Source organism: Lycorma delicatula, chromosome 2 (assembly GCF_047948215.1).
Source record: "Lycorma delicatula isolate Av1 chromosome 2, ASM4794821v1, whole genome shotgun sequence".
Taxonomy (NCBI): Eukaryota; Metazoa; Arthropoda; class Insecta; order Hemiptera; family Fulgoridae; genus Lycorma; species Lycorma delicatula.
The window spans coordinates 4,077,204-4,096,602 of record NC_134456.1 but is presented as its reverse complement, the minus strand read 5'-3'; the positions used below and the strand labels follow the sequence as shown (position 1 = coordinate 4,096,602).

At 30.9% G+C, this 19,399-nt stretch overlaps 1 protein-coding gene across 1 annotated transcript in view; it reads left to right on the top strand.

Moving 5' to 3' along the window:
* The window catches only part of LOC142320101 (cardioacceleratory peptide receptor-like), a 219,007-nt gene that overhangs the window by 136,482 nt on the left and 63,126 nt on the right, over positions 1 to 19,399 (top strand). The window contains exon 2 of the mRNA XM_075357778.1: positions 86 to 221. Coding sequence (XP_075213893.1) covers positions 86 to 221 — 136 coding nt within the window. The remainder of the gene's footprint in view (positions 1 to 85; positions 222 to 19,399) is intronic.

Sequence of the window (19,399 nt, the reverse complement as noted above, 5' to 3'; positions counted from 1 at the left end):
TAAATATCTAGAAATTATATTTTATTTTAAAATTATCATTTGTGTTAAATGTTAATAAAAAAATGTTTTCCGTTTCATTTTTCAGACAGAACAGTTTGCAATTTTATGGGCGTTGTTTGTTCTTATTGTGGCTGGAAATTCAGGTGTATTACTAGCACTAAGATGTGGTCATAGAAGAAAATCAAGGATGAACTTTTTTATCATGCAATTAGCACTAGCAGGTAATTGTAAACTACTGCATTTTTATAAATAATAACAAATAATTTAATTTTGGAGAAAATTTTAGATAAAATAATAAAACCAATTTACTGGTCGTCAAAAATCAGCTAATTTTCGAAGTCGACAGTTCTAAGGTTCGAGTTCTTGTAAAATCAGTTGCTTTTTATATGGATTTGAATGCTAGACTAGATACCGGTGTTCTTTGGTGGTTGGGTTTCAATTAACCACACGTATCAGGAGAGGTTGACCTAAGTCTGCTCCAAACTACACGTTTACTGGTAAATTTGCACTTACATCGCAATACTTCTGCAGCTACGTTAGGCCTGGTAAGCCGGTAGCAATAATTGAATTTGTCTATACACACCCACCCAGACCCGACAGTAACTGAGAAAAAACTGGTATATATATATATATATGTCGGAGAGGCGAGGAGATTTGTCAGGGATTCAACGCCTTGTGCTTCACTCATTCCCACCATTACAAGTGGAGAATATATAAGATTACAATAAAGTTCAATTAATAAAAATGAGTAGATAACTCGTACAATGAAATAATTACAAATGATAATTATCACTTATCAATAACTCAATAGCACACGAATTACAATATAAGATTAATTCAATTTAGAATTCAAATAATATTAAAACAACTTGCGATAGACCGAGGCTCAGGGAAATAACGAATTCGCGATCATCAGGACGTCTGTTCGATCTGGGTTCCAAAGCAAGACTGACTTTTCTCAATATTCTCAAATAATATGCCTACTGCATATTTCCCTTTCCTTATTAATTTTATGATACCCCTATCGTCCTGGGATCCCGACTACGTTGACAACCGTGTGCCTACCTGGGCCTAAGCCTACCGCAATAAAACAATTTAAACCTTATTCTACAAAATATTACAAGTAATAGTACATTTCTTAAAACTACTAAAAATACAGATATTCTAAAGAATATTCTCATCGTTTTGTCGGAAGATACTCCACTGTACTTTATTCTCCGACATATATATATATACTAGGTTGATAGAAAAGTATCTGATCTTAGTTTTAACCACCAGTTTACCACCGTCAAGGAATGTGATCCTGAATCGTATCGTTTGCGTACGATTCAATGTTTTGCCGCCTTTGCAGCCAGTATCTGTTTAGCATCCGTGAAAGTAAAACATCTGAGTAATGCTTGTCAAGTTTTCTTTACCGTTCAAAGTGACTGAACTGGCTGATCAGAAAATCTGCATTAAATTATACCAGAAACTTGGAGACAAGCGAGTAGAAACAATAAAAAATATTTAAAAAGCTAAGATTGTGCTGTGGAAGTTACACAAATTCAAGAGTAGTATCCCCCATTTTCAAGATGGCCGAAAATTTGTCGGAAGTGACGAACGATCTGGTAGATCTTCTCCCAGCAAAATTCCCAAATAAGTGCAGCGAGTTTGACAGATGGTGATGAAGCATCAAATAACAATTAGAGAGCTTAAAGATGAAGTAGGAATTTCATTCGGCTCAGAGCAATCGATTTTAACGGAAGATCTCGGAATGCGACTAGTAGCGTCAACATCTGTCCCAAAACTTCTCATGATAAAACGAAAACCGATTACACAACTTGCGCAAGAGATGCTAGAATATGGAATTTATAGTGATCCTAATTTTATAGAAAAAAAAAACGTTGATGAAACGTGGGTCTATGGTTGTGGCCCTGAGACAAAGACACTGTCATCCCACTGGAAAACTCTAAGTACTCGGCAACAAAAGAATGCCAGGCAATCACGAAGCAATGTAAAGGTTATTTTTTTGTTAGTTTTTTTTTTTTTATCAAAGCATAGTTCATCACGAATATACTCCTCAAGGACAACTTTCAATAAAGAGTACTACGTAACTGTTTTTCGTCAACTGTGAGATGCTGTTCGATTCAACTTAATATATATATATATAATTTACTAAGCGTTTGGCACCGTTGGTATTAATATAATTGTATAAAATAAACTTCCACTTACCAACAATTTTAAAGTATCCATCCGAGTACTTTCGGAGCCGTTACTTCATCATCAGGGATTTCCCAAAAGATGTTAATTCAAATTCAAATTCAAATGTATAAATTGTATTTAAATTAAAATTGTTACATTCATAATAGTTGGTCGTCATTTTGGCCATCATTTCAACACAATATTGATTAAATAAGTTTCTGTAATAATGTAAAAAAATTGAAATGTTATCTCGAACCATAAGTCGATAAGCATAAAATTGCATGAGGAAACGGTTTTATTTTGTTCATTATTATTTAGCGGAATAGTAAGATAATAACCATCTTCACCCTTCAAAAAAAAAGCGATGAAGCACAGACAAACGTCGCATTTGACCGTCAAGACAACGTAAGATTATTCTCTAGGTTCTTTATCTTCATCGACCAGTAAAACAGCAATTAATGAAATTGCTGTTTTACTGGTAGATAAAAAATGCTGGTAGTTGAAGCATTATAACGATCCCTATGCTGATAATAGGTGCACGATCAGCATGAATTATTAATTAAAAATCTTCCGCGTTACCGAAAGGTGTGTTATCAATATTGCATTTAAACTCTCTGATCAAATTATTATGTTCCAGCATAACTTGCTAAAGTGCTGAGTTCTTTCTTAAAGTTTGGAACAATATTAGTACGAAGAGAGAAGTTTGATCAGCATCAGAACGGAAGTATATTTGTAAAAATTGGTGATCGACACCAGGCAGTAAACTTCCTATGGTAAACTTGACCTTGAATTTTAAACGTAGGCATAAAATTCCCTTCTACAATTTGTTTAGCACTAAAAGAAGTAAAACTTGAAAAATAAACTAAATTACGAAAGACAGAAAGTAGTAACTATGATAACTAAAGTTCACAGACCTTTGCCGAGGGAAAACTCCACAATTTATTTCTGTTGCCACGGTGACAAAAATTTAATTTTTAATTTTATTCTTCGTTAATGAATACCTGTAATTGCAACTTCAACCCTAAGAGGGCCAGGGCCTCAATCTATGGATTAAAACCTTCGATGGGGTAACACGAATGTAATTTCCTGCAAATTTGAATCGAATCGATCGGTTGGTTCTCGCATAATGCAAGCACAAACATAAAAACAAACCTACCTATGTATAATATGTACAAGTATGTACTTTCTTATCAATAATTCAGGTATAAATTTCATCTTTACAGAATTTGGTCCCAAATTTACATTGTAGCATTTGTGCACAACTTGCAATGTAGCATTTTCACACGCTAAATAACGGTCATTTCATCTCATCTTCTAAAGAAATAGCTAACAATGGTCCCGTAGATTAAAAAAAATTGCTCTTGGATTTCTTCTTCCCTTTTTTTAGTGACCAGTTTCACATCCTTACACAAGTACACATCAAAACATACAATTGACGCTCCAGATTACATCAAACCGTTTTTATTTTTTATTTAATAATTCCTTCCCTGTTATTATTCATTCTGTCTGTACTGTTTTAGTAGTCAGTTCTTGGTCCTTTTGTGTAAAAATTCATCGGTTTACTTTTATCTTCTTTCCTCATATGTCTGTTTTCCTAAAATTCATTTTTATTCCATATTATTCTTATTACAATGTCTTCTAATTTTTAAAACATCCGTAGAATATCTTATATTTTTTCTTCAAAAAATCTGGTCATCTGTAAACCTTGTACAATTTATTCTCCTTTTAAACGTGACAATCCCTTGATTTTGTTCTATAGGAAAATTTTTTATCATATTCATATCTTTTATCATATTTTCAAAGTACTGATCGACAAGATTGGTGACATCCTCGATTTACTACTTTACCTAGATCAAATCAAACCTCTCAGTTTTTGCATCCTTTATTTTTATAGTCATTTTCTGAATCGGTTCAGTTTTTTACCGTTAAAAATCTTCTACCTTTCTAGTCTAGTACTTACCTTTTTAATATTTCAGTTTGATCGGGTCAATTACTTCTGCTATAAAATACATACTTATTCCTTTACCTCTTTCTACATATCCCTTCTTCAAATCTGTCCTTTTTCCTTCCTGAAAATCTACATTTTTCTTCTGTAATCGCTCCATTTTTTTATAAATCTTCTGTTAAAAATTTACAAAAGAAGTTTTACTAAAAAATGAAATTAAACTGATTGTTTAGGGATTACATCACTTCACTGAACCATACTTATGGGAATTCGAGTCGACTTGAAGATAAAAAAAACTTCTTTGAAATCTGCATTATTTTTTTATGGATGATTAATTCACCACATAAGCTGGAAGCATGTACGTGAGAATATGAAATAGAAATTTTGTAGCGTATGAAAAATGCCAATCTTAACCGGATTCAAAGCTCGAACCTCCGGATAAAAGACTAAGACGCTACAACTATTCCGACACGGAGATCGGCGGATTAAAAACAAATAATTATAAGCATAATTAATGATAAATTTTAATTTTTAAAAAAACTGTTCCTAACCTAAATAATAGTTCAAAAGTTACAGATAACCGACGAACTCTTGATTTAAAAAAATTACAAACTGGATGAAGTCAGTTAGAAAAAAAAATTATAAAACAATAATTGGGCGTACTTTTAGTTTTTTTGTTCGTTTCGTACTGATAAAATAAACTTTTCATTATTTTGTCGAAAAAATAAAATAATTCTGTTTGCAAGAAAATTACAATTTAAAAAATTGCTATTTATGCGTGAGTAAAAAGAAAAGCGTGGAGCGCGCTCTCATATACAACCACTTTATAATTAGAAAAAAAGGAAATCTTTTTATTTTTTTGAAAAGAGAATTATTTTTTATTTTTTAGTACGTATTATTTGTGTTTACTTCTTTTTTGAAGAAAAGCATGTTTTAAACATGTTATTATTTTCTTTATTTATTAATATCAAACAAAGGATCGAATAAAGATCGGTCATTCCCTTTAACCTTCACGAATTCCTTTAACCTTTCACGTATGTGAAAGATAGACTCCCTTCAACATACTTCGCGTCTATGTTAACACATTTTTTCTACAATATTAGGATCGTTTTTTATTTTCTATTTTTTGGTCATAATTAAATGAAATTATTTTATATTTCTTGTGTGCGTGTGTATGAAAGTGAACTCCTCCTAAACGGCTGGACTGATTTTGATGAAATTTTGTGTGTGTGTTCAAGAGGATTCGAGAGTGATTTAGATTCACAATTTGGTCCACTGGAAAATGTTTTTTTAATTTATTTTTTATTTATAAGTAGTTGTTGATTTTGGAATGTTTTACATTAGATCCGGCAGACTGCACTACCATTGCAGTATCGAATATTCAATAATATTCTATTTTAATTTTAGTTTGTCCCACAGTAGGTGCTGCGATCAAATTAAGAAAAATATTTCGTAATTTTGTGTTATTATTGTGTTACAAAAAATCGCGAGAAAACAGTTTTTTAATAAATAAGAGGCTAATAAATGAGATGGAAATGTAAACAAAGTAAAAACCAATCAGATCAATGCAAGATGGCAGCTTTCAAACACAACGACCAATCACAAAGAGCCCGTATGGCCGTTGCCAATGTAAACAAAATCACAACTGATTAAGTAACAAGTAGGCAGCACTGCGATCGCGTTTAGAATTGTGCGCGTATTAAGAAATATTATATTATTATTTATTGAAATAACGTTTGAAAGTGTAATTAAAAAATATACATTGTGCAAATTTGTAAGGTACAGTATTGAAGTGAAAATGTTTTTTTAATTTATTTATGTGTTGTTGATCTTGGGATGGTTAAGGTTCACAATTGGGTCCGGTAGGCAGAGCTGCGATCGCGTTTTAGAAGTTTTTTTTAGAAGTTTTTTTTTTAATTTTTGAATTATGATAAACCAAAACCATCCCAAGATCAACACATAAATAAATTAAAAAACATTTTTTAATTTTTGATCCGGTAGTTGGTGCTGCGAACGGATTCTAGGACTTTTTTTAATTTGTTGCTTTTTCGCATATCAGTTACTTGCGTCGTAGCTTAGTGTTGTTCTTACATTAAAATTCGTATTTAGAGAATAGTTTGAATTAAATCCGATAGGTAGTGCTGTTGTGACAATTGGATTTATTTACATTCTGAATTTTATAAAGTTAAAGGTGAAATTTTATAACGTTCCGTAATGTTTTGTAAGTTTCTTAATGTTCAGTATTAACTGTAATGATTTTGCAGCCGCAACACTATTTGTTAAAAAATTATTTTCCACCGAATACGGTGATTAGAGAATACTGTCATTTGGATTTATTTACATTCTGACTTTTATAAAGTGTTAGGTTAAATTTTCTTAAATTGCTAATGTTCAGTTTTTTAAGGTTTTATGAAACTTTCAATTGTTGTAATTTAATCTGTATGTATACTCAGATCTAGCAATAGCGAAGCATTGCCGAGTCTGCTAGAATTGCGCGCTTATTGAGAAAATGTTATATTATATTATATTATTATTTATTGAAATAACGTTTTAAAGTTTAATTAAAAAATGTACATTGTGAAAATTTGTAAGATGCAGTATTGAAGCGAGTATTTTACATGATTTTTCATGAATTTTAATGATGTATACACGTGCATTCAATAACAATCAACTTAACCCTCAAATTTAAATTGTCAGTTCTCATTTGATTCTATGCAACTTATGAAGTATTGAACGGCTCTTTGAAAATAAAAATTTAAGTTTGTAAAATAAATTATAACATTTATAAAATAAAAATATAAGTTACTTATAATATAGTTTAAAACATATTTAAAAAATTGAATTTATAATGTTTTAGCCGATTAATTTTATAAAAAGTTTTCTAAAATTATTTTTAATTTACAATTATCTAAAATTTGGTAAAATAGATGTTAAAATAAAGAATGAGAAAAATGATAAAAATTTCTAATAAAATTTTAACAACGTTGCTCTTTTTACAGTGCTTTAATTTTTTTATTAATTGATTAATTAAGCTGTTACATGGTTATGAAACATCAAAATTATTAAATTTAAAAAAATATGTAGGAGGTACTTTTTTAGAATGATGTTAAGTGAAAATTAGTAGTAATGTGGATGAAAATTTATTAATTACACAAATTATTAATTTTACGGTGTTTCGATTTTTTAATTCAATTTTCATCGGACATCTCAATATTTAGTGAAAATAAAAAATATTAACCATACTACACATAATTAATCAATAAACCCATTACAATAATTTATGTGTGTGCCGCATAAATTCTGTAATAATTTATTACAGAATAATGCCGCATCAGGACAACGTCTGTCGGGTCCGCTAGTGTATATATATGTCAATTTTTTTATTTGAAAAAAATTGCAACAAAAAAATAACTGTCAAGTAAGTTTTTACTTTTGTTTCATTTCTTTAGCAAATGAAATAATATTTATATGCAGTTTTATTCTATATTATAACCTAAATAATTAATTTCCATTATTATAAACGATACCGGTCATTTATTACTAAATCAGATGATTAGTAAAAATAAATTTTAGGTAAATTGACACTAAATATATTAAAATCTGTTTCAACAGCCCACTTGATTTACTCATACAGAATCGACAGTCAAAATCAAAAACTACTTCTTATTGATTCAGCCTTGTATCTCCAACAGCTTACGTATAAATTTTCTATACATAAAATATAAAAATATATGAAACTAACAATGGAATATTTTATTGTCAACCGATTTACGTTGCTTTGTAAAATTTCACAGCTGTATGAAGTTTAAATATGTTTAATTAAGGTTGCAGGATTTGAGGACACGGTTGAACCGTTGTAAGGAAAACATGTAATAAGATTTTATAAATTAATAAACAAAACCGATCAGGAAATAAAATAATGCCGCATTAAATTTATTTTTGTATTATTGCAAAACAAATTATTAAGCTTCAGACTTATCAGCAAAAATATATAATAGGTGGAAGAAATTTTGTCAATATTAATTCCTTGCACTTAAGGGCCCTTTTGTTCCACTGAGATCTTATTGAAGTTGTGATAGAATTTTAATTAAGCGGTTAAGAATTTAGGCGCCTACTCTTAGTATTTTACCCGAGGGTATTAAGTAAAGAGTAAAGGATGGAATAGAAGAACTTGTTGGATTCATCCCTTGCGTATTTTCGACTGCTATCGCTAGTTTTCGAATCGTTATCGACTAATATAGAGAACAAAAGAGTCTACGAAGCTTTTGAATAGCCTTCTGATGAACATTTAGGAACACATTCAATAAAAGAATTATTTTTAATGAACAACTCGATTACTATTTCCCTTACAAGTTCATTTCTATCACTCTCCTTACATTGTACGCGAGAGCTCAATGATTTTTTTAATGTTACAATTTGCGCAAATTATGAAAAATAAATTTAAATGATAATACATTTAAAGAGGCAACCCTATTTCAGAGATTAATATCAATATAATTTATTAATATAACAGCAAACATAAAACATCAATGTAATAATAACTTAAAAGAGGTGACAACTGGTATTTTCCGTAAACTTATCATATTTATTTCCCGTTAAAGAAACATAGAATTCCACTCGATTATCATGTCGACCGTTGTTATTATTGTAATCAAATTCGAACAATTAACCGTTCTAATACAGAAGACAAATATCAGTCGTATCACCATCGATATCATCACATCAGTTGTATCACGTATATTGAACAACTTGAAAAGCCAGAGAGCTTTTATAATCCTCAAATAATTCAAGTTATTCTGTAATAAAGTTACAAACCAATCAAACCTCATAAGCTGGCAATTAGTCAATTGACGGGAAGAAACGCTCCAGAATATCCATCTCATATATTTTATTCAAAAGGTATTTTTTCTCGTAGAATAAGTTCCAGCTTTCCTGATATCATCAGATATTAAGTTATAAATTTTAGGTGTCATATAATCATAGTCATAGTCACAGAAGTCATGTAATCTTACGAAAATTTCATAATTGAAATTTTCAATTTTTGGAAAGGGAACAATAATTTTTCCTTTATTTCTACCAGACTGCGCGAATACTTTGGTATTACTAACAGTTTTTTGCTTGCTTAATGTTTAATTGCTTAATTTTTTCTTACTCATTTCGGTATTCAATGAAACCGTCTAGTTTAGTCTTCCCTTTCAATCGCTTTCAAATTAAGGGAAGATCCTTGTATAGGTTTATACAGGATCTGGGGGGATGGTATGCCTCGAATTCATTTTTAAGGGCAGCGGGTGCCCAAGTGCTCACCAACCATGTGGATTTAAAGCAATATCTGTTTCGGTTTCGCCTAGCGGCTGATTAGTTGTGTGTCTGCGGGAAGGTCCAGTCGAACGAGCATATGATGTTCGAATGCCCTGCTCTTGGTGGGTCTTGGGGGGGGGGCAGAGACCGGGCCACCCTGGAACTTAGAAGTCAGGGGGAAAACCGGCTGCTCATAAACGGCGAGTCAGTTTGGCGAGTGCCGCATTGTTGGACCGTGTGGGAGTTCCTCGATGAGGTTGCGAAGTTCAACCGTCATCGCTAGAGCCTTTTTAATTAATCTGGGTTATACTGATTCCTATAGCGCCGCTGTGGGAAGTTTTTCCTGAGATAATGGCTGGCCACCAGCCAGATACAAGCTCCAAGCGCTTTAAATTGTGTCAGGCACTAGCTGGCATACAACGACCGAAGCGTGACAGGCTAAATTGCTGTCTTTTATTTTATTAACTTTAATGACTTTTAGTTATTAGTAACAAGGGGTGCGCCTCCCCGATCTAGATTTAGTTTGACAAGTGAGCGGTTGGGACACATAAGCGGGTGGTGAATAGCACCCTGCTTAATCCGCTCACGCTGATAGGTAGCTCACTAGGAGCTTTTAGGTAACGAGGTCGCTAAACTGTTTTAGAGGCACAGTAGCTGTATCTTGGCACTGACATTTGGTCTATGCTCTAGGATCGAATGGGGTGGCGGCGGTAGAAATGCCAGTTCCCTTTCAATCAAGTCTTGGATAACCAGTTTTGAAGAAACAAGCCTTTTTTCTTAGAAAAAAGGTGGGAGAAGAAGAACGATACGTTCTCCTTCTCTCACCTCTTTTCTAAGACATTAAATTATCTAAGGGTGTAAAGAGAAGCGGAGGAACAAATCCACTAAAATCAGTTTTCTCGGCACTCCTTAACCATCGAGATTTCATTCTCTTCTGTGTTGCAGATTTTACGTCATCATGAATGAGGGAAAACTCTTATATCCTCCTTTTCTGATTTGGAAACAAAATTTCCGTTATTTGTCTAATAAACACTGAAAAATAATCAACGAAAAAGCCTCTCCATGGTGCTAACGTGACAGTGTGCTGCGAGATTTATCTTTTGGAATAATTATCGAGTTTTTTTAAACTTAGAAATGAAAATAGTCTTAGAAAACACATTAATTTAACTCATGGACAGCAAACATGCAGTAAAATTTTATAATTCCCGAACTTGCCCGTCATCCAATTAATTAAAAAAGATAGATTTTTTTCAGAATATTTAGCTAAGAACTACACTGGTTATGGTACATGGATATCCATGTCAATTTCTAAAGATTCTTTCCTGATCGGTTATATGTGGGTAAAGGGAATAATCCTGACTACCAGTTGGTGGCAAAGATATGCGATTTTTGCTCTGATTGTACTTACAGATAAGAAAGAACCTTCTTGATGCATTAGCCACAAATAAATTAGGACTCAATAAATTAGGAAATAACTAGTTCAAATTCCGTTGGACGTGTATCAAAGAGCGGTAAATAGTTTTACATAATATTTATTGTATTCATTCAACGAGAGGAGGTCATATAACTTATAGTGTAAGTTCAAAAAGTAACTATAAATCTGTCATGCGCTATTATAAAAATACATTACTTTGACTTACAGTAGTTGTTGGAAATCGTCCCCTTGAACATTCAGACACTACCTTCGTTTCTTCTTGTTCTTGAAGACTCTCACAAGTTTTTAATGAGGAAATACTTGGTGAAATCACTATTAAATGTTTTAAGTTCCTGGTGGCCGGAGGTCGTTTGTTGATAAAGACTACTTTTTGCATAACTCCAGAAATAAAACTCCGGCGGGCTTAATCCGGAGAACGAGTCAGTCACAAGCCCTTAGAAATGATTCGATCTCTGAAAACCTCCTGCAGTAACTTTATGGAGCGCCTGATGTATACACAGTCGCACAGTCTTGTTGAATCCAGGCATTTTTAATTTCGTCTACTTTAGCTTTCCCGTGAAACGGTGAACGATTTCGCAATAACGAGCTGAATTTATTGTTTATGCGAAAAATATTGACCCGACTATTCTTCTTCTGGATATTGCAGTCTACACCCCAATCTTTTGGTCACGTAAATGAATTTTAAGTACGGCATTGTGGGTAGTTGGCGGACAACAAACTTGAGTTCTGTCGGTACATATATCTTGCTTGATAAATGGAAGCGTATCTCATCGATATAGAAAAAATTTGCAAATTATCGTCAAAATTGTTTGCTAGAAACAATTACTGTATTCACTTTCTGCAGTCTGTGATCAATATCATTTGAACCGTTTTCACTTTATATGTTGTGAGACTGAGCTTCTTACGAACTGCCTTGTAAGGATTTACAACACCCGTGGTTTTTTATCGGGCCAACCTTTTCATGGACTTATTGAAACTAAGTTTTACAGCAGCTTATATGTCTTACAATTTTTTCTTCATTAAATACTGACGGTTACCACTTGATTCATAGTATTTTTATCGATCCCGTGTCCCTAAATTTCTCGATTATGGCTTACCTTACCTTACGGCGATTAGGAACCGGAATACCAGGAAATATAACGGAAAACCTAATTTCAGTCTCTGTGTGTACTCATAGTGCTTAAGTAAGACATATTCAAACGAGAAATATTCGCTGTTGTAAAACCTTAACGTAATTTTGGCGCACACAGTCTCAATCGCGTTCAAAGGCAACGAATACACATTGAATACAGAACCAGACACATTTTTCGACGACGGTCACCAAACTGTCAAGCGCGCGGAAGAAACTCATACAACGCAGGATTACCAGCTTCACAGGAAATTTTACTCGCCGATCACTGAATACAACCAACCTCTAAACATACGGTCGTGTTTATATAGATGCACAGTTACTTTTTGTACTTACTACACATATTTCTTTATGAATTTCCCTTTGGGACCGCTAACTTTTATCCATTGTTAAAATTATTAGTATCGTTAAAGTTCTAACTGATTTTAACTGAATTGTCCTTTATTTTCTCTAAACGGGTCTTAGGCGCTTTTCTTTGCTTATTACAGCTAACCGTTTAATACAATATCTCATTGTTTATAAATGCGTGCTTCGATAATTTCACTTTTCTTTTTTTTTTAACTTTTTTTGGTAAAATTAAAAATTTCCTGTTATTTTTTTTTTAGTCATCATTGCTTTGAATTTTCCAGTCGTATTTAAATCGAGAGGTCATAGTATTATTATTCTGGTTATTTTTTTTAAAGTGAGAAAATATTCATTTAAAAAACCTTTTGCCGTTCTTTATATTTATGTATGCGAAACAACAAACAAGGGTGCTAATTGAAATAAAAGTGATAAATATGAGTGTGATTTTGGTTGGATTAAAAAACGACAAAAAATTTTAATTGATAATTAAATTTTTTTATAATTACTAAAGTGGTAATAAGGTGTGTGTGTGTGCACGCGCGCGCGCGCGTATTATATAACCACGTAACCTACATTATAATATCATGGTATTTCTTTTAAAACAACAGAAATTCATGAAGCGTATCAAAACAAATTTTTCATTCACGAAGTTTACAAACCATTAAATTCGTGTTTACTTATATGTTATTATTCTTGTTTATTTTTTATTTTTAATATAAAAATAATAACGTAATAAATATTACACTTCATATAATATTGTAATTTTCTACTTAATTATTATTAAATTTATTATTATTATTACTGTTACAAAAATTCATATATAGAGAAAATATTCAATTAGGCTTCAAACAAGAGTTAATTTACAACATAAAAATAAATCGATGGAGGTTATTTTAATACATCTTATAAAAAAATATAGCTTATTAAAGAAAAATATTCACTGGATAATTATATAATTAAGTAGTAAAATATTTAACTAAAATATATGGCAACTATATTATAGAACTATCCCCGAATTTGCAAAGATTGAAAATTTAAAATCCCATTTACTAGTAATTAAAAAATATTATTATCAGATCTCAGATTATTGTTTTTGGTTTGGACCACATAAGAATCAATGACGTTATTGTAATCCAATATTTAATTATTCTTTGTCGGTGATTCTTTCTACTGTCCATACTAGGCTTTTTTAAGATTTTCTTTTCCTGTAGGAACTTAACTTCTGAATTCAACATTCTGAAAAGAGATCTGTTCTTTTGATATCTTAAACAGTTTAAGATCCTTTTCGACTTCTTAAAAAACCGTTTCGATTTATTTTTCCTGTTTTAAAAAAAAATAAATATTGGCTTTGTTAATTTATTTCTTTCCATTCTATACACGTTTCCGCAAAATTGTGATCTTCATTGATTTTATTTTGTTATTTTATTTATTTTTGTTATTTTTTTTATTGTTATTTTTTGAACTTCTTAGCAATAACATTTGTATTTGGCTCGTTTCGGAATCATTTTCAAAACTACTTTTAGCACAGAGTATTCTTGAGTTAGGATCGTCGAATAAATAGCGGTATTACGCTCCTCCCTCGCCCCACTACTGCTCTCATGGCCTCCTTTACTTTCTCCCTCCCGCTCTAACGGTTATACAATTATCTTGAAACTTAGCTTTCTGATTTTTACTTTTAACATTTAAAATTTTTAAACAACATATCGGATTGAATGTTTTTTATCCATTAATTATGTCCTGTCGTTTTAATTTTGGCTTGTATATTCCCATGTTTTCTTATGTTGGTGGAGCTTCAATGGGAGGAGCTTAACATCTCAGTTTATTCGACGATCCGAACTCACTGAGACAAGCAAGACTCACGACAAGGCTCACTGCTAAAAGTAGTTTTGTGAATGGAGAGGTACTCCCTCCAAAACGCGTCAACTACAAATAGAGTGACAATGCTAGAAAGAGCAGAAAATAACAATTAAATCCATTCTGATAATCCTAGCGGAAATATAAAATATTGTGACAATTTTAACCTTTCTTTTCTCAAAAGTTGATAATTTTTCTCCCATATTTTTGTAAAGATCCTTTCTAAGTTTATAGATCCCTTCCTCCAGAATCGGATCACGAATTTCTCTTTCTACCTTTCTTACTGCTTTTAGATAAAATCTATTATTTATTAATAAAATAGAGAGCTTGTTCATAAAACAAAAGAAGGGTCCAATTCTAATAATAATCCTTCAGGAAATCAGCAGATTTTTTTACACAAGATGAAAAAAGTACATAACTGACCAAAAATGTTTTTTTTCACCAACTTAAATACATATTGCAAAAAAAACCGTTTTGCTTCTCATTGTCTATTAACTATACGTCTATGAATTATGAACTTTGCTAACGCAGAATGCAATTCATCTTTGCTGGAAGATTTGTTGAGGATTTTCATGTACAATTTTAGTGAAAAAGCTAAGTGCTATCTCAATATTGTATCATGTACAAACAACTTGTAATTCAAAATTCAAACTATATTAAAAAAAAGAATAGAAAAAAATGGATAACATCTACAAATATTAGTGTTGAAGAAATTTGTTGAAGAAAATCTAATTTTTTAATTATAATTATTATTAACCACGTTTAAGTTTGTTATACACTTTCAATTATGTATTTAAAAATATTAAACTTAGTCAAGTTTTCTTACCTTATGAGTAAGTTAATTGTCACTTATTAATAAATATAAAAATTTCCATTTATATCACCCTAGACAAAATATCTGTTTTCTTGTAATTTAGCACAATACTTAATTTCCACTAATTTATTTAAAATAGAATTGAAAGAGTTATTTTACAGAAACAATATTAATATGTCTATTATTTTTTTAAATAATAATAATAATAATAATACGTTGTATAAGCGTCTTTATTTAATAGAAATCGTATACAACACAATAAGACAGAACTACTCATGGTCATTCGATAGTCGTGGGTGTGGCAATAATATTATAAAAAATAAAAAGCCGAAAAAAGGAAATAAAAGTAAATCTGTATTATAATAATAGTAAAATAAAATTAACAGTGATATTCATAAATTAGAATATGCTTGTATTGCCTGGTCTCATTACAATGCACGTATAAAACAACAGATTTATACATTCAAAATAAAAAACCAATTTAGTACAGTGATTGATATAGTAGTACCGGCCCTTTCGGAGCTCATTCTAGCGAAAATAATGAAAAAAAAGTTCTTAAAGACACGGGTCTGGAAACATGCGTACAAGATAAAAGTTAATATGCGTGAAGAGTTGGTTGCTCGTACTACAGATACCGCCGTACAAATAAACGAAAGTTGCGAATTGTGGAAAGCAACGCTAGCAATTGGAAAACGTATAGCCAAATGTACGTATTGATGTAGAAAGAAAGATTTTCGAAAATTTACTGTAAACTATACTTAATGGATCAATTATATTTTTATTTTTTTAGCTTTTTATTAACTTCATTTTCTGTAGTTGATAACATTAAAAGTTTTCATACGATAAGTATTAGTAATAAAATAAAATTTCTTGAACTTTTATTTGTTTTTTATTGAGCGATTTTACATCAATCTCATCAAAATTAAATTCTCTACAAGTTTTGACGATAAATTTTACTCATTATTTGTCATTTAACAGAATTTTTATGTTACAAATATAAAAAACTTGTTTTTAGGTAACACATTTTTCTGTTTTACGTCGAATATTACGAATCTTTTGAAGATATGGTACTGAAACCTGTTTTATTCAATTTGGCAGTTCAAAAATTTGATGGTTTTCTATGGTTTTTGAACTGCCAAATTGAATAAAACCATCAACTTTACCCCTTAATTTGGGTTTCTAGAACTTTAGTGTAGTTTTATTTTACTCTTTGCCCAAGTATAAGGGCGAATCTTTAGCTAGCTGTAACTCGATAGCCGAGCATTTCTGGATCCATGTTTACTTTTTTCGTTACTTATTTTTGCAAGTAGAATGAACTCAAAAAGCAACGATAATACTACGTGAATCACACTCTGTATAAATAATTAAAACAAATATATTATCAAATATGTAAATAAAACCTTTTTATTTTTAGCTTCCGAGACCACCGTTAGGTATTGCTTCGGACGATGAGATGAAATGACAATATTTAGGGTATGAAAATCCTATGCCTGACCGGGATTAAAACCCGGGATCTCTGGATGAAAACCCGAGACGCTACTACTTGCGACACGGAGGCCGGCCACGCAGATAAAAATATAAAATTTATAACAATAACGGTATAAATCATTCTCTAAATTAAATTCTTTCATTTTACTATACTCGTATCTTAAAATATTCAATTTATCCATCTAAAAACATAATAAAAATAATGCTAATTATTCGATTTCGATAATATAGACTGTGTAGTTAACAAATATTAAACGGAAACCTCCAGAACAAAGGGTATATTTTATTTAAATGTTTTTTTTTAAACGTGATACTAAATCAAACGGTCCAGTAGATTTTAAATTTGGAACCACTACCTCCTCAATTTTGTGGTTCAGGTCGTTTCATAGATTCGAAATGGGAATCAGTAATTTATGTTATATTTAATAATATACCAAAAATAAATCAATCAGCTAGTAGTTTTCGAATTTAAAATTTTCTTCTTTTTGTGTAAATATAAATCTATAACCCAATCGATGTCAAAATAAAACAATTTTGAAAGTTTCATCAAATTTGGTTTAGTTACATGTGATGTTACAACAAACATACAGACAGATAAAAAAAAATTATATATATATATATATATATATATATATATATATATATATATATATATATATATATATATATATATATATATATATATATAAAACAGCTGGTAAGTAAAAGCATCCTTTATAAATAGAAATATCTCATACGTAAGGATAAAATAACACAAGAAATGTAATGTAGGCTGACTAAAAATGTACTCCCATAAATTTTCATTTAGTAGCGTACGTTTTAAAGCAGTATAATTTCCATTTGTATTGATTTCTCGTTAGAAACCCATTTTTGAATTTCAATATTATAAATGGGCCATTTTATTAAACCAATAATAAAAGAAATTTATTTGCTTCAACTGCAATTTATCATTCAATATAACCGTTACAAAAAAAAATTATTAAAATTTACGGAACAATCCTATAACAATTAATGGGACACTTGTTGCAAATTCATATTTTATCTTTTGTATATATATATATATATATATATTTATAAACAACATACATATTCGGGTAATCTGCCAGATACTATTTCTTACAAAATGAACTACATAAAAAAAGAAGGCTTAAATAAAATTTACTGTATATATTTTACTTAGCGTTAATTTTTTTTTCAATTATTTAATTTTCATCCCTGTAAAAACAACATTTACTGATCTTCATTAAGTAAAGACTTATTTGTGGTAATTTTTTAAATGAAAATAAATAAATAACAAATTCATTCCCATTTTAAATTTATAATCAAAGATATTTACTCAAAAGATTTGTTATAAAACTTTGCTTTTTTCCTTTGAAACGTTTAGTTAAAATGTAAGAAAAATCATTTTTTTAAAATGAAATCGCAACCATAGATAAAAGTTAAAGGTAACATTTATAAAATTCATTAAAAAAATGTTATGCGCTTTAATTTTTGAAGTTTTTATTTTTACTAGGGGACTGCACCTTCTGGCCGCTTTGCAGCCAGCATTTCAGCGTTTTTCTTACTATGTAATAATATAGAAAAACCAATGTTCGCTCATATTTCGACTCAGAGTTGAGGAAAAAATTTGGGTGAGGCCTTTCATTAGGTGTAACTTGATTATCAGAGAACAGGCAATGACTTAAAAGTCATTGCCCGTTCCAGTAGATCAATCAGGTCTCGAATTAATGCAGTTTTCATGTATTCAGCATTATTCTTACCATTTTGTAATATAGGGAGGATTAAGTATTTTATATGATGCTCTTCTTATCAAGATTTTATCATGGTCTCTGTTGATGCATACAGGCAAATGCTGAAGCAGTTCCTTTCATTTTTTATTGTTTGTAAATAATAAAAACATTAAAATAGCAAACAAATCAAAATGAAAAATTTAATGGCACAAAAATTGAATTAACAGCGGTATAATAAATTGTATTGTGTACAAAAATAGTACGTTGTTTACATTAACATTTATTCTATTCTTACAAAAAAAATATGGTCACACAATTTTTTTTTTTAATAAAATGTACTAACGTAGCAACAAAGTAGCAAATGCAATTTGCTTTCGTTGCCAAGAAGCGCTTCATTCAAAATAAAACTGTGAGCACATACGACAAACAAAGCAACTCGCCGTACTTCTTGATACGAACTTTAGGGCCAAAAATTGGTTTTTGAATATATTTTTAGATTTTAGGTAGGCTTCATAAGATAGAGTACTATGATTTCATTTACGGGTATTTCATTTAAAGGGTAGATTTCATTTACGGGTAATATGATTCGATTTCTGGAAAATTTCGACATATCTTTGCGTTTCACATCCCCAGACCCCAAACCCACCGTCAGCTCAAAAGTTTATATATACATTTATATATATACACATATATTTTAGTTTCTTGTAGACACGATAACTGCCATAATTTTGCGCCAGTCACTTTCGAATTGTTCCCTAAAAAAAACTTCTCGACCCAAAATCTCGGTCGAGTTCGTTAACGGCCAAAATAAGACCACGGGAGTGGAAATGGGGTGGCTTTTTCGAAAAAAAAAACAAAATATTGCTGTAACTTATTTATTAAGTAAAATATAAAATTTGTTTAAAGTTCCTACGATTCTTTGGATAAGGGCTTAAAACTTAACTGCCGACGCTACATCCATATGCTGTAATTTGTCCAATACCGTGATCAACTGAGACAGGCAGGGACAAGTTGTAACACGTTCGAGCTTGCCAGTCAGCTGCCAGAACCGCTAGAGTGAGGTTCTGTTTATTGCGTCTGTCGCGCAACATGGATTTTGAACAACGCATTGACATTAAGTTTTGTTTTAAGTTGCAAAAGAGTGCCAAAGAAGCTCACGAAATGTTAGAATCGGTGTACG